The sequence below is a fragment of the Rhipicephalus microplus genome, unplaced genomic scaffold, assembly GCF_043290135.1.
Source record: "Rhipicephalus microplus isolate Deutch F79 unplaced genomic scaffold, USDA_Rmic scaffold_34, whole genome shotgun sequence".
Classification (NCBI taxonomy): domain Eukaryota; kingdom Metazoa; phylum Arthropoda; class Arachnida; order Ixodida; family Ixodidae; genus Rhipicephalus; species Rhipicephalus microplus.
The window spans coordinates 4,655,229-4,670,998 of record NW_027464607.1 but is presented as its reverse complement, the minus strand read 5'-3'; the positions used below and the strand labels follow the sequence as shown (position 1 = coordinate 4,670,998).

The window sequence follows — 15,770 nt, the reverse complement described above, 5'->3', positions numbered from 1 at the left end:
TGCAAGCGATGGATGCGGAAGACCTGCTGTGCTGCTACTTTGGTGGTTATGATGACGACGAGGACAGACTGGAAATAGCTGCTGCAGATAAAAAACCAGTCATTCGCATGAGGAAAAATCAGAAGAAGTCTATTAAGAACTATTTTTCTTCGAAGTGATCTGCCAGCTGGTTTGCTGAAAACGGCGGAAATAAAGTGCATTGTTCTTTATTATTTTCCTAGTTTTTCCCTTCCGACGGCCGTTTTTCTCTGCGCAGAGGGCAGCTGTGATTTTCATTGGTGAGTAAATTCTCTCTCGCGGACTAATTGTTGGTATAAATAAATATTGGTGATAATGAACTAATGGTTATAGTGAAGCAATTATGGCTTCCCGTTCCATTTCGCTACAATGAGATTTGACTAAACAGTTTGATCTAATCATCCAGCCTCTGCCTTAAGCCACGTCACGACCCCGTAACATCTGATGAAGGTGCTGATTCGTTTATGTACCATTCACTCCCGTCAAGCCGTGAACCCAGCCCACGTCGCGGAAAAGACAAGGACGCCAACCAGGAGCCCCGAAGAAGCCGCCAGCAGCAAGGTCTACCACCGAGGTATGGGCCTCTACTGGACAAGGCACGGAAGACCAAGGCCATGACCTTGAATGTGGCGACAATGACAACCGCCGCGTCACAGCCCGCGATCGTCATGCATCAGCCCAGAAAACCACCGACATTCCACTGGTCATTGTTCGAAGACCCGGAGACATGGCTAGAGACATACGACCGCATGGCCGCCCTCAACCCCTGAGACATGGAAGAGAAGCTCCTACGCGTGTACTTCTATCTGGGAGAAATCACAAGGACCTGGCTCGAAAATCGGGAGTCTGCGCTTCAAACGTGAGATCTTCTGCAGCGCATTGCCGCAAACATTCGCGAGCATCGCTCGCAAACAGAGGACTGCTGCTTTGGTATAGAGACACCCGGGTGCATCTACGAAATGAAAATGTTGCCATTTTCACAAAAGAAATGACCCGCCTGTTTCGTCACTCTGACTCGGACATGCCTGAAAAGGAGAAAGTTCGTTTTCACATGTGAGAAGTCAAACAGGAGCTCTTCATGGTATTGATTAAAAACCCACCGAATACCGTCCAAGAATTCTTCTCCGAAGCAACAACTATTGAAAAACCCTCGAAATGCCCGCACAACAGTTCAACTCTGCTCGGCTCCAGGCTATGCAGAGATACAACCACATCAATGATTTGCGAGAGACCATAAGGGCTGCAGTGCGCGAAAAACTTCGCTGAATGTTTCTGCCATGCCAGTCTCGAGTTTCATCGATCGCAGACTTCATCAGAGAGGAAATCCAGCAATCAATGGGTATCCCTGAGACATCACAACCTCAAGGCACGAGCTACGCTGCTGCTGCCTGACATTATACTCCACGTTCACGTCAAGTGGCCGCGTCGCCACATTTTCATCACCAGACACCACCGCCGCCACCGCCAATGCCATACCGTCCACCCGCCGGCCAGTGCGATGCTCCGAGAAAAACTGACGTGTGGCACGCCCCCGAACATCGGCCTCTCTGCTACAGCTGTGGGGAAGCTGACCACATTCACCATCGCTGCCAGTACCCCCAGATGGGACTACATGCTTTCGCCATTGACGCGCCGTGTCCACATTAGGGTGAAAGACCACGTAACATCGCAGACCCTCACCAGAACGCAGAGGACACCCCGAAGATCTCGTTCACCTTCACCTGGCTGCTATATGTCACCGCACTGTCATCAGTACACTGGCCCCAGCCGGGGATGGTCGCCTAGCCCATATCAGGAAAACTATGGGCAGCAAGCGATGGAGGTGCGGTTGCTGCACGACGAACTGCCGAAGATCCTCTGCCGCCAACGCTATGACAAAACTTCAAGAGCCCATCGTCATCGCTACGTCAGGGTGTCTAACAAATTATTATTTTAAGATTCCCTGACTTTTCCAGGTTTTCCCTGACCATTTCAAGTGAAATTCCCTGACCTCTGCATAGGCGGCAATACATGTAAGATCATTAGTGCAGACGACAAAACATTGTTTTATTTAGAGCACAAATATAAATAATTCACCGCAAATTGTAGTCGCTGACTAGAGTATTATTGCACAAAGTCTATGCAAACACACATCGGCTTCTGCTGTTTGTGTCAGCCACTGCACAAGAGTTCTCGAAGCACTCATCTGTTACTTCTTAAGAGCATCTATTTTTTCTTGCAGGAGACTAGCTTCCGTCAGCAAGTCACTAAGCAGCCTTTGCTTCTTTTCTTCCAGTTCTTTGACAAGAGCAGCCACTCTTTTCTTGTTCTTCTGAACACCTGACTCCACTCGTCTTTCTGCCTTCTTTTTCTGCAGTTCCTCTCTGAAGACTCTGTAGAAATTCCGAACCATATGCAGCATCTTGTCAGTAATTAGAACTTTTTCCACGTCGCCTGCCGCCAACACGGCATCATGCACCAGTCGTTGTGCTATCAGCGAGTCTTCTTTCAAGTTTTCGACGAGGCATTCTTTGTTGACCGTGAAGCCTCTTTCTACGGCAGCGTTGCCGTGAGACAAACAGAGGATGATCTTGATAAAAGACAGCAGCTCTTTGTGATCATGTGCGCAGAGATCTGGTCACAGAACGTCCAGCCTCTGCTCTTTCCTGTCAAAATTTTTCAATTTTTCTTGGTTGAGGCTCGATGAACAGACCTCTATGTAAGAACGATGGGCCCGCTCTGCTTGCAGACCAGTCATTCACTGCTGCTCTGACAGCACTTCAAGTGCCAGGGTCAGTCGTTTTGGGCCAGCCTCCGGAGACAATGCAAATGTGGGGTCTAAACAGCTGGCACCCCTTGTTAGCTTGTACTTCAATGGTGACCTCTCCACCACCTTATGACAGCACGCTTTAACAAAGGAAACACAGTCTTTCTTGAATTGGTGCAAAGTAAGCTGTGGCATTTTGGGCACCTTGCAGAGCTCTTTCTTCGCAGCGAACCCAATGTCGAAGGTAGGTAAGGGTATACAGTTCTCAAGCTTCTCTAAGTCAATCTTGAGCAACTTCGCGGGTGTGTCTGCAGCAACAAGCACTTCCTTCTTGACAATCCTTGCAAGCAGTGACCGCAGTATACTGTGCAGTGCAGTTGAAAGAAAGGGCACCATTGGATTGTCAGCGTGAAATTCTGCCAAAAATGGCTCCAGTTCCTCACAAATTGACAGCATGAAGGCCAGTTTTACTGGCAACAGCTGTTCCCTCACTGCGTTCGCAACAGCACTGCAGCTAGAGCATGTAGGCTGCTTCTTTGCCTTCACAGAGCCCTCCACAAACTTCACCAGGTTAGGAAGAAGTTCTAACGCCCTGGTGATTACCTTCCCATTTTCGAGCCACCTGACAGCACAGAATTTGAGGGGAAATAGTGCACTTCCCGTAAAGGTGACGTAGTCAGCACGACGTGCAGGCACACATTTGAACAAGTTGTAGCTGCTGCGAAGAAAGCCTATCACATCCCAGCCAGTTGCAGCATGACCTGCCTTGTATGCTCCATTCATTACGTGCAGCCCGCAACTTCCAATATCTAGGATATTGTGACTCTCGTCCAACTCCTTGAGTTCCTCCTTCAGTGACCTCAGGAACTTCATGTTCACATTCGGCCCATCCATTGAAACTTGTAGTATCTTGGCTTGCTTGAGCTCTTCTGTGGCCTTCCTGAATGCAGATGCCAGGTCCTCCGCACACGTTTGTCCCAAGAAGCATGAAGTTAGGTACTGCGTTTTCACAGTGCCATCAGTAGTGTCATCCCAATATCGGACGAGCACATCCATCTGTTGCTTCTGGGTCACTTTGTTCAGCGACTCGTCAAATGAAACAACTAAGAACGGCACACCGGCAAGGCTTGATAGAAGATTCTTACGAAAGTAAGACGCAATACCGTGGCAAATCGTATACCCTACCTTGTCCTTCCCTAGATGAAGTTTTTCAGCGACTTCACATCCCGGAAACATGAGAGGGAAGAGCGAGGCCGACGCTGCTGTTGAACGAAAAGATCCGTGAGTTGCTACCGCGTTTAAGCACCACATTATTTCGGCCTTTGTCACAGCGCTCTTCAGAAGAAAGCCGCTCATCGATGTCTTCGCACTTGTGGTGGGAGCAGGCTCCTCGGGCGCGACTGTCCGGTCTTCGCTACATTTGGCCGAAGCGTTCGTCGCTGGCGTAAAAAAGGACAACATACCAGTTTGCGAGGCGCTCGACCGACACTTCAAACCAGCAAGATGCTTCTTGCTGGACGCGTGACTGGAAACTGCAGTTCCTCCCATGTTGCTTAAAGAAAACGTTTTGCAGCACAGTGTGCAATGAGCACTGTGAGGATCATTCTGCACGGGCTTAATCCAGCTTGCATATTCCGAAACATTCGGGTTCGTCCAGTCCGAATTAAAGGAGCACTTTCTCGCCGCCGACATCGTCAGTGAGAAGGCTTCTCTTCAGAAAAAAAACGATGAAAACACACTGCCACGGGAAGGTTCCGTCGTTCAAAATATGGCGGACAGAAGAGGTGGTCCAAAACAACAAAAGTGTATACCCAGCATGCCCAGCGCGCACTGCTCAAAGTTGCCAGGCCACGGAGAAAAAAGGCCAAACTTGTCAACCTTGGCACTACTGCCCCACTGGCTTGGATTGGATCTGTCCCCGTTGGCTGTTTGCGCCAATTACGGTGAGCTGATTGCGCGCTCCGCGCCGGGGAACAAGTCGCGAGTCATTTTTCCTGACTGGGTTCTCTTTTTGGCAACATTCCTTGACGATTCCCTGATTTTTCCCAGCGTGTATAATTTCCCTGACAATTCCCAGTTTTCCCGGTTGCTAGACACCCTGAACGTAGCCCTCACATCGAAACTTTACATCCAGAAAAGTCCCAATTCCGCAACGTCGAAACAGTGGTGCAAACCGTTGTAGCCGAGATTTAACGACGTACGCCACCCAAGAGTGACGAACTAGGGACCTCGACATCCTCATCGACGGCCACACCGTCACAGCTCTCACCGACACCGGAGCCGTCATCAGTGGGACTTTCATCTCAAACTTGAAAAAAGTTAAGACCGCTTGGGAAGGCCCTGAAATCCGTACAGCCGGAGGTCACCTAGTGACACCAGAAGGAATCTGCACAGCTAGAGTGACCATTACCAACCGCATTTATCCTGCAAGCTTCGTTGTACTGCAGCATTGCTCAAGAAATGTCATTCTTGAAATGGACTTCTTGAGCCTCCCCGGTGCGGTCATCGACCTGACAACAAAGTCGATAACACTATCCACAAAAAAAGCACTGCAGCCGCACAGTCGTCAGGAAGGCACACCTTGAATGTGCTGGAAGACCAAGTCACCATTCCTCCTCGCTCTAGCATCAGCATTTCCGTCGTCTACAGACATGCAAGGCGTCCTTGAAGGTGACCAACACCTCTTGATCAACCGGGAAATTTGTATCGCCAGAGGAATAGCCGAGTTGCAAGGAGGATGCGCAAGAAGGATGCTCACGAACTTCAGCAATGAGTACAAGCATGTGAGTAAAAACACGGCGGTTGCCTACATCGAAGAGATACTGAAAGCCGGCAACGCTTTCACCCTCACCGATTCCGCCGAATCTACCTTGACGACTGAAACCCTTCAACCAGCTTTCGACGTTAATCCGAGCCTTCCGACTCATAAACGAGAGCAGCTTGAAAACCTGCTCCTGAAATACAAGAACTGCTTTTCACCATCATCAAGAACTCAAGAGACTCCTGTCATGAAACATTGAATCGTAATAGAAGAAAATGCCAAGTAACTCCGTCAGAGTCGTACAGAGTTTCGACGCGAGAACACGAGGCCATAAAGAAACAAGTCGACAAAATGCTCTGCGACATTATCCAGCCTTCAAAGAGTCCATGGCCGTCACCGGTGGTGTTAATGAAGAAAAACGATGGAACACTACGCTTATGCGTTGACTGTCGCCGACTCAACAAGATATGAAGAAGCACGTATACCCTCTCTCCCGAAGAGACGACGTCCTTGATCGACTCCACAACACAAAATATTTTTCATCGATGGACCTCAGCACAGGCCATTGGCAGATCGAAATAGACGAGAGAGACCGAGAAAAGACTGCGTTTATAACACCAGACGGCCTTTTTGAGTTCCAGGTGATGGCCTTCGGTCTTCGCTCAGCACCTGCAACTTTTCAACACGCTATGGACACAATGCTGATGGGATTGAAGCCGCAGACCTGTCTCGTTTACTTAGACGACAACGCCGTGTTTTTGTCAAGCTTCGACGAGCATTTTTGGTGCCTTGAAGTCGTACTTCGAGCCATCAGACTTTCGGACTCACCCTGAAGGCAGAAAAGCTCCGCTTCGCGTATGTAGAACTTTTGTTCTTGGGCCAGGTGATAAGCAAGTCTGGAGTGAGACGTCATCCACAGAAGATAGCCGCCATCACTGAATTTCTGCCGCTCGCCGACAAGAAGACCGTGCGTGGATTTTTTGTCCTGTGCGTCTATTACGGGCACTTCATTACAAACTTTGTCTGCATCGCCGAGCCACTCACTAACATTATGAGGACTGACGTTGAGTTCAAGTAGGAAAACCCACAGAAAGAAGCCTTTGGGGAACCAAAACGACGCCTGCAGATGCTTCCGATACTCTGGCATTTCGACAAAAATGCCGAAACAGAAGTACACACAGACACAAACAGCTTAGGGCTCGACGCCGTCCTTGTGCAGAGAACTCAGAGGCTGGAAAAGATTGTTTGTTAGGCTAACCGGTCACTATTCAAGGCAGAAAGCAATTATACTACAACAAAACAACACAATAAATACTATGTTTGATTATTCAAATGAGTATTTACTGCACCACGCTTGAACGGTTCGTTGGTCGTTATCAGCAAGCTGTTGACGCATTTTTTCGTGATTTTTTATATCGAATTCTGGATAAATCGAACTATTTCGCGATCGCCGCGCCACTCGATATATCGAGGTTCGACTGTAACTTGAAGAACCCTTCAGGTCGTCTTTCCCAATAAAGCCTGAAACTTCAAGAATACGACATTATCGTCATTTACAAGTAAGGCAGAAAACACTCGGACGCCGACTGCCTGTCACGAGCCCCCGTCAACCCACCACCGTGCGAAAACCCGAATGACGACTGCTTCTTGGGAACGATAACTGCTGATGACTTCGCTGAATGCCAGTGGGCTGACTTGGAACTTGTGAGCCTAATCGAATACCTCGAGGGCAGGACCTTCTTTGTTCCGAAGGTATTCAAATGGGCACTTACGTCGTTTTAGCTGCAAAACGGCCTTCTCCAAAAGAAGAACTTCAAGCCAAGTACCTTCTTATAGTGCCTTCAGCTCTGCGACCAGAACTCCTCCAGGCTCTACACGATAATTCAACGGCAGGACACCTTGGTGTTTCCCGCACCCGCACGAGGACACACGAAAGGTACTACTGGCCGCGCCTTATCTCCGACATCGCTCGCCACGTGAGGACATGCCGAGACTGTCCGCGGCGCACGACACTGCCGACAAGGCCAGCAGGCTTTCTTCAGCTGATTGCACCACCTCGCCAACCGTTCCAACAAATCAAGAAGAACCTACTGGGGCCGATTTCAACATCGAACTCAGAAAACAAATAGATCGTCGTAGCCACTGACTACCTCCCCCACTACACCCAAACAAAGGCCCTACCCAAAGGTAGCGCCAAAGAGGTAGCCAAGTTCTTCGTTGAGAACATTGTCCGTCATGTCAGCGAGACTGTCAGCGACGCACGGCTCCCGAGGTAGTCATCACTGATAGAGGTACAGCCTTTACTGCTGATTTGACTCAAGTGATTTTGAGACACAGCCAGACAAGCTTTCACCGCACCACTGCTTCCCACCCACAGACAAATGGTCTCACCGAGCGGCTAAACAAGACAATTGCTGACATGCTGGCCATGTACGTCGACGTTGAACACAAGACGTAGGACGCCATCCTTATGTACGTGACCACATACAACAAGGCCGTGAAGAGACGAGACAGATGCAGAAGAACAGCTAGTTGGGCAAGTTGGTAGTGATCCATAAGTGTACTGCGCAAAAAACTGACGGAAACACAAAGAAGAGGAAAAGAACAGACAAGCGCAGACCAATAACTGAAGCTTTATTGGAAGACCTAGGCAATATATACAGGAAATAATAAAGAGCAAGGGAGGGCGAAAGGGGAGGAGAAAAAGGCACGAGAGGCCAAATCAACAAAACCTGGGCAACATCAGGAAAGCATGCACGTCATGCAAAACCTAGATAGGTCAACTCCTTGTTGTCGACTGTGATGCCGTGAGCACTGTCGTAGAGGACCTCTTTTATTCTCTCCCACATAATTACCTTTTGATCGCAGTGAATGAATGCATTACATGTCACAATGATGAACCTGCCTTTATAAGTCTAACCCCCGTATTCTAGAACGTCCCTTCACTCAACAGTTGACCTTCACTTGAGAAGGCCGATGGGAGCGCCGTCTCTAGGCAAGGAAAGTCACTCCCTATCAGCAATAATCTGCTGCGTTTCGTGAGTAGCGCAGCATCACTGTCAGCCGAGCAGTGGCGCAGTGCTCAACTCTGTCAAGTGAAGGATGAAAGTCAAGTCGAGGAGCGTTTGTGAATACGGGGGAACGTGGCATGTCAGTTTAAGGGTAGATGCTACTCGAAGACACTTTTTTTTTAATATTCAGCCTAGAGCAATGAAACTTGAGCTGTTTATGGAACTTTTTTTTATTGATTTCAAATATATAATTAGTTTTCTTGGAAGTTACACACTTCTAGCTCTGCAACATGACAAAGTGAGTACCTTAAGACTTTTGCCCCCCCCCCCCCTCTTTTCATCCCTAAACTTCTGTAATATTTTACCATTCGTAGCTCATAATGCTTCAAATAAAGTGTAGAGTTCAAATAACTAATTAGGATGCACATACAAAGTATGTAATACGCATGAAAAATAATAGACGTTAAAAGTCCAAATTTCACCTACCTTAGCAAAAGTATGCATACAATTTTTTATTATACAATAAAATATTAAAATTTAAACTAGATAATTACATTTGTCATACTTTAGAAAAAAATTTGGGCAAAATTTTGTGCATATCCGAGCACTAGAAGTGCCCGAAAAAGGAGGGGCACATTGGAAAAAATGGCAAAATTTGTGTTTTGAGAAAAAAGAGTTTTCAAGATAAAATTCAGTTTTTATTTATGAAAGATATCATTAAATCAGATGAAATTTGCACACCGAAAAGAACAATCCTTCTTGTAGTGGCCACTGGGACTAAAATACGCCAGCACAATGGGTTTGTCCCTCTTGGCTTTTTCGAGCCAACTCCTCACAGACATTTCGCTCACAGACAGGGCCATGAAACGCTTGCCAAACTTTCGCTCCATCTGGCAGAGCCTTGTGCCAACTGCAAGCTAGGAAGAAGTTTGACAGGACTGGGAAAGCCAAACTAAGTCTAGTGTCATGCCATTTTGCAGCCATGCTTGTGCCACATACTGTTGTGCATAATGGCAATGTCGTCCCTCCTAAGTTCTCTCACTGCGAGCTCTTTCGACCTCTCAAGATTGGCGCTGACGTCATCCATTGCTGCATCAAGAACTTTCCGGCTGACGTGTGTGAATGACTTTTGATGCATTGGCTTTTGCAAGCCAACAACTGCCACAAATCGGACCAGCTACTCGTAGCCTATTCCTACACAGCGCGTCGCACAACGGCTTTCACTTGCAAGCGATGCTTTTTTTCATTTATAACAGAGATAATTACATGAGAAAAGCATTGTTCAGCTGCACTGCTCGAGAAGACATGGGCCCCGCAAATAGGTTTCATAGCACATACAGGCGCGCAGCAGCCAATGGCGGTCCCCGATTCGTACCATGTGATAGGCCTGTCGCGGCGCTCGAAAAACATGCAGAAGAGTGCTTCTTTTTATTATTTTTTGCGTTGCATCAGCGAAAAAAACTGTTGGTATTTGAAGAGTGAGGCTCGAATCTTCGTCTCATGTGATCAACAATGGCGAGCGGCAGCACATTATTGGCGGCAAGGTGCTCGAAGACTGCACACTTTCGACCATTAATGGGCACCTTGTGCTCTTAAGACGCAATTTTAAAGCATTTTCAGTTAGGTCTCGACCTGTAATATTTTTTTCATAACAGGAGAGATACCAGTCTTATCAAAACAGGCAAAAATAAAAAATCAATAATTTTGAAAAAAAACTCGCGTTTTTCGACCCGCATCTCCCTTTATTCTTTCACAGAACTTTTGTTCTTTTACTTGGGCTCGCCCCGTCGCGATGGTCTAGTGGCTAAGGTACTCGGCTGCTGACCCCCAGGCCACGGGATCGAATCCCGGCTGCGGCGGCTGCATATCTGAAGGAGGCGAAAATGTTGTAGGCCTGTGTGCTCAGATTTGGGTGCACGTTAAAAAACCCCAGGTGGTCGAAAATTCCGTAGCCCTTCACTACGGTGTCTCTCATAATCATGTCATGGATTCGGGACGTTAAACCCAACAAATACAATTTTACTTGGGCTCTTTATTTCTTTCTTTCCAAGGTGTGGAGTACCTGCAGAAGAAAGGTATATGTATTGGGTGTAGGATGGTACCGGTTTTAAGCGATATTTTTCTAAGTAGAGTTGATCGGGTGCTCCAACTGGTTTTACAGGCCTCAGTAATTCAGGCCTCAGAGTTTTTTGTTATGTCGATGACTTTTTCCATAAGAAAACTGAACATATGTCAGCAGGTATTTTAAAGAAATTTGAGCAGTGTGGTCTTGGCCTTAAGTTCACTTCGGAACACTTAAAGGACCATTGTATCCAATTTTCAGATCTTCAGCTACAGTTCTCGCCCACGCATGTGTTTTGGTGCTACACCCTTCGGTCTGTGAAACCTGTGCTGAACTATGAATCGGGCCACACTAAACTGATTAAAAATGCGATTGCACTTTCCTATTTTAGCTCTGCACTGAAGAAATCCTGCACCAATTTAGTTGAAAAAAGTTTTTCTGGGCAGGTCCAAAAACTTAACACAAGCAGGCTTCCCACGGGATGTATTGTTAAAGGTCTGCGAAAAGTTGATTAAGAAAATAAAAGGAAGCCCTGGGGTTAGTTGCAACTTGGATGAGAAGAAGAAGCATATGAAATTTGCTGTTCTTCCATATGTTCACAGTTTTACCCACCGCCTAAGAAAGGTGGCATCAAGATATGGCGTCCGAGTGGCTATTTCTGACAGGAACAAGTTATTCACCACATGTGCCAAAGTATATAGGCGAGTCGCTAATCGCATATATTATTTATTTATTTATTTATTTACATAATACTGCAGGCCCAGTGAAGGGCCCAAGCAGGAGGGACGTATTTACAAAGCTCGTAATAAGGACAACAGAAGATCAAGACATGAAAAGCGCGAAGAATAAGGACATAACTCAAACAATGAATAAGAAAGACATTTAACACTTTAACAATACAGGTCAAGATACAATATGTTCAATTGAGTCTATGCTATTTATGAATAATGCTGGTAATTGATTCCATTCGGTTACAGTGCGCGGGAAAAGGGAGAATTATGTCCAGCAAGATACATGCAATGTTAATCATAATTATAATTATGTATAATGTATCACCGGTGTTGTCTACTCCATACCCTTGTCATGCAATTGTGTATATGTGGGTCAGACAGGTCGCTGTCTAAATGTTAGACTTCGAGGTCGCTGTCTAAATGTTAGACTTCGAGAACAATTTAATGCTCTGCAAGGCCACTCAGGCCTTCATTTAACAGCCGACTGTAGGGAATGCGGCTGCGTGCCGCTCTTTGATGAAACTTCTGTGCTGTTTCGGCATAAAAACCAAAGAGTGCGCGAGCTTAATGAGGCTGCGCATATTCGCAAGATATCTGAGTCGTGGGTCAGTGTTCTTTCTGTGACCACACACAATAAGGACTTGATCTATTTAGGTTTCGCATGACGTGCGTGCTTTCCTGATGATGCCCATGATTTCTTGATTTGGCCCCTCATGCCTTTTTCTCCTCCCCTTTTGCCCTCCCTTGCTTTTTATTCTTTCCCGTATATATTGCCTAGGTCGTGCAATGAAGCTTCAGTTGATAGTCTGCGCTTGTCTGTCTTTTTCTCTTCTTAGTGTTTCCGTCTGTTTTTAGCGCAGTACACTTATGGACGCAGATGCGACCGCATAAGTTGGTCTACGGAAGGAACCTGGCAAGACACTCGACGCAATGCTGCACAACGTCGCTGATGAAGAAAACCTCGACATCACCCTCTATCTTCAGCATGCTGAAGAATCTCGTCAACTCACCCGCCTAGGCATCATGAATTAGCAGAAGATCGACCACCGCCGTTACAATCTTCGGCCACTGTTCATGGAATACCAGCCCGGTGAACGTGTTTGGATATGGACCCCGATACGCTGACGTGGACTCAGTGAAAAACTTCTGCGACGGTACTTCGGACAATACAGGGTAGTACGACGTCTCGGCTCACTCGACTAAGAGTTTGTCCTCGACAGCATTACGAACTCTCAAGGGCGCCGATTGCGACCTGAAGCTATCCATGTCGCGCGCCTCAAGCCGTTTCTTGAACATTAACGAACTGAAAGAGTGTATTTGTTGTTATTACTGTATCGCACTTTATTATTAGTACTTTCTTATATTATTTTTGCACTTTCATCGTTTGCTAAAGCATCGAGACTATCCCTTTCTCAGAGGGGGGCAATGTCACGTTCTTTCCTCAAGTTTTTTTATTACCCCGTTATGCTGTACTCGATTCTCAATGCAAATCGTGCCTACAGTGTTCGAGAAGGTTCAGGACTGCAGTAGATCATTTTGTTGAGATTACGCCCACTTCATGAGTATTTCAGATTATTCTGGAATCTATGTCCCCGCTAGTGATAGCGCTAGAATGTTCGATGGCGAGTGTATAAATGCAGACACACTTTGCTGCTTGTCAGTTGCTCGACGGCTGAGGCTGCATTCGTCGCAAACAGTGCAAGTGTGCTATTGTAATCAGAGTTGTTGTTTGGGCACAGGTTCGCCCCAAATAAACAGTTTAATCAGACCATCCAGTTTCCTACCCTTCACCACGTCATGACCTTGTGACAATTTGTTGCTTCTCTGACTTGTCTACGACAGCCATATCGAACTCTTGCAGCCTGAAACGCACTAATTGGTCGGTAGGGTCTTTAAGATTTGTTAATCAACACAGTGAGTGGTGGTCGATAATTACTTCAAAGAGACAGCCATATAAATACGGGCAAAATTTGGTAAATGCCCAAACCACGGTGAGACATTCCTTCGCACTCGTGAAGTAATTAGCCTCAGCGCGTGTTAGCATTCTGCTTGGATAGTGGGTTACCCTTTCCGTGCCCTCTTGCTGCACAAGCACAGCTCCCAGACCTACATTGCTAGCATCAACGTGAAGCATTGTATGGGCTGTCTCGCCGAAGTGGGCGAGGTCTGATTGATTGATTGATATGTGGGGTTTAACATCCCAAAACCACCATATGATTATGAGAGATGATGTAGGGGAGAGCTCCGGAAATTTAGACTACCTGGAGTTTTTTAACGTGCATCCAAATCACAGCACACGGGCCTATAATATTTCCACCTCCATCGAAAATGCAGTCGCCGCAGCCAGGATTCGATCCCGGGACCTGCGAGTTAGTAGCCGAGTACCTTAGCCACTAGACCACCATGGCGGAGCAGTGGGCAAGGACTGGAGGTGTTTGTAGTCACTAGTGCAGATCGTTAAAAGTAGCTTCCTCTTCGCTATTACAAACAAAGTTAACATCTTCTCTCATGAAGCGAGTTAACGGTGATGCGATCCGTGCAAAGTCTGCAATAAATCGCCAATAATATGCACAAAGGCCGAGAAAGCGTCCGACAGCCTTTTTACCGATCGGCATAGGCAACTGTGCAACGGCTGAGATTTTCTTGGTAATTCGGTAATTTCCGATGCTTGGTTAGAGGCGTGCGGCCAACTCTTGAAGTTGTCCAAAAGCAGTCTTGGAATTCGGCCAGTAGCTCGAAAAGCCTGCGTCACTCGTCTTTTGGCAAAGTAATGCCAACGTCCAGAACAGGTGCTGAATCAAGTTTTTGCGCCTCGTTGACTACCCAAGCAGCCTTCGGTATCTACGACATCGTCCAAGCAAGCGACAGCCGTGCCTTTTGGAAAAATGCCGGCGCTCAGCAATAAAGTTCGTCTGCAGCAAGTTTGTGCATCCAGCAGCGACTCTGACGACACCTCATGAGATATAAATACTGTGCTTGAAAAGAAGCGAGTTTATTTGGTCTGCAACTACTTTGGCATCAAACTGGGCAGCGGCGTCCACAGAAACAAGCATGCATGACCTAGGAGGGATCGGGCAGGGTGCCGAGAGCATTTTCAAAGCGCGATATGTTCGAATTACCCGTCACAAGTGGTTGCGTATTTGAATTACCGGGCATTTTCACCCATTGAAATAGACATAGCTTTGACGGGACATTGTCCTGTGTTCAAATTAACTGAAAGTTTGAATCATCAGTAACACACAGTTGGTTTGGTCGCAGCTCTGGAAAATTGGGTAAGCCCAATACGTTGCAGAACGTAATCAAACTGTTTGAGATGCCGATGATGGCTCCATATTCTCGTAAAAAAATCATGCCAAGAATTAGATCTCTGCAGCATGCGGCGATAAGGACGAACGATGACGAACTCTATTGAGCCTGACACACAGTTCACAGTGGAAAGAGAGAACCACTCAGCTATCCCCTTCCTAGATGTACTAGTAAGAAGGCAACGACAAAACCTGTCATTTTCGGTGTTCAGAAAACACACCCACACAGGACACTACCTTCATTTCAGCTCGAATCACCCCACTTACCACAAGCTTTCTGTGGAGCGAAGCCTTTTTTGGAGGGTCGAACGAATTTGCTCGTCACCACAGCGGTGGAAGGAGGAAAGGGATAGAATCATTAGTGACCTCGGCGTCAACGACTTTACCAATGCGTTTGTTCACCGAGCCCTCCGCAAAAGTAAAAATGTGGCACCTGCGTCACCACAACAAAAATGCGTTTCAATACCATACATCGCCGATGCTAGCAAGACAATAACCCACATACTGAAAAAAGTAGGGGTCAACATCAAATAAGAGCCATCCACCACTATCGGCAAATTCATCGCTCGCCTCAAGGATGACACACCTGCAGAGAAATCTGAAAGCGTCGTATAACATATACAGTGCAGCGACTGCCCCGCTTCCTAAATTGGGGAAACAAAGAACTTCTTTGAAAGGGTGCAATAGCACAAAAATGACCTCAGTCAACTTAACAGGCAATGGAGAGCATTAGCAGAACACTGCGAACAGTTGTGACCACCACATCCACCCGGACGACGCAGTGATTCTGGAAACAAAAAAGGAACACACACCGGCAAAACCTCCCCAAATCCTCGCACATCCAGCCAACTGCAGAGAAGATCAACTGCTCCATCGGTACATTGCCCTCTCTCTACTGCCAGGGTTCGCGACGGGTCGCAGCGAACCTCTCACACAAGGCGAGCAAGCATATACAGTCGAATCTAGATAATTCGAACTCAAAGGGGCCCGAACATTTCTTCAAGTTAAAAGAAGTTTGAATTAATGAAAGCTCAATACACGGAGGGCTCTCCATGCAGTGGCGCATGTGCATTGAGCTAACACACGAGGGGGAAGTTTCAGAAGACTTACATTTATTTACAAATTACAGGACTTCC

The 15,770-nt window shown here is 46.9% G+C and overlaps 2 protein-coding genes across 2 annotated transcripts in view; both read right to left on the bottom strand.

Moving 5' to 3' along the window:
* LOC119165910 (golgin subfamily A member 1) overlaps positions 1 to 15,770 on the bottom strand; it is a 687,968-nt gene that overhangs the window by 296,597 nt on the left and 375,601 nt on the right. The window lies entirely within an intron of this gene.
* LOC142786822 (uncharacterized) lies at positions 442 to 8,878 on the bottom strand. Its single transcript, XM_075884496.1, has one exon. It carries the CDS (start codon positions 4,454 to 4,456, stop codon positions 2,756 to 2,758), a length of 1,701 nt encoding a protein of 566 aa, XP_075740611.1. The 5' UTR covers positions 4,457 to 8,878; the 3' UTR covers positions 442 to 2,755.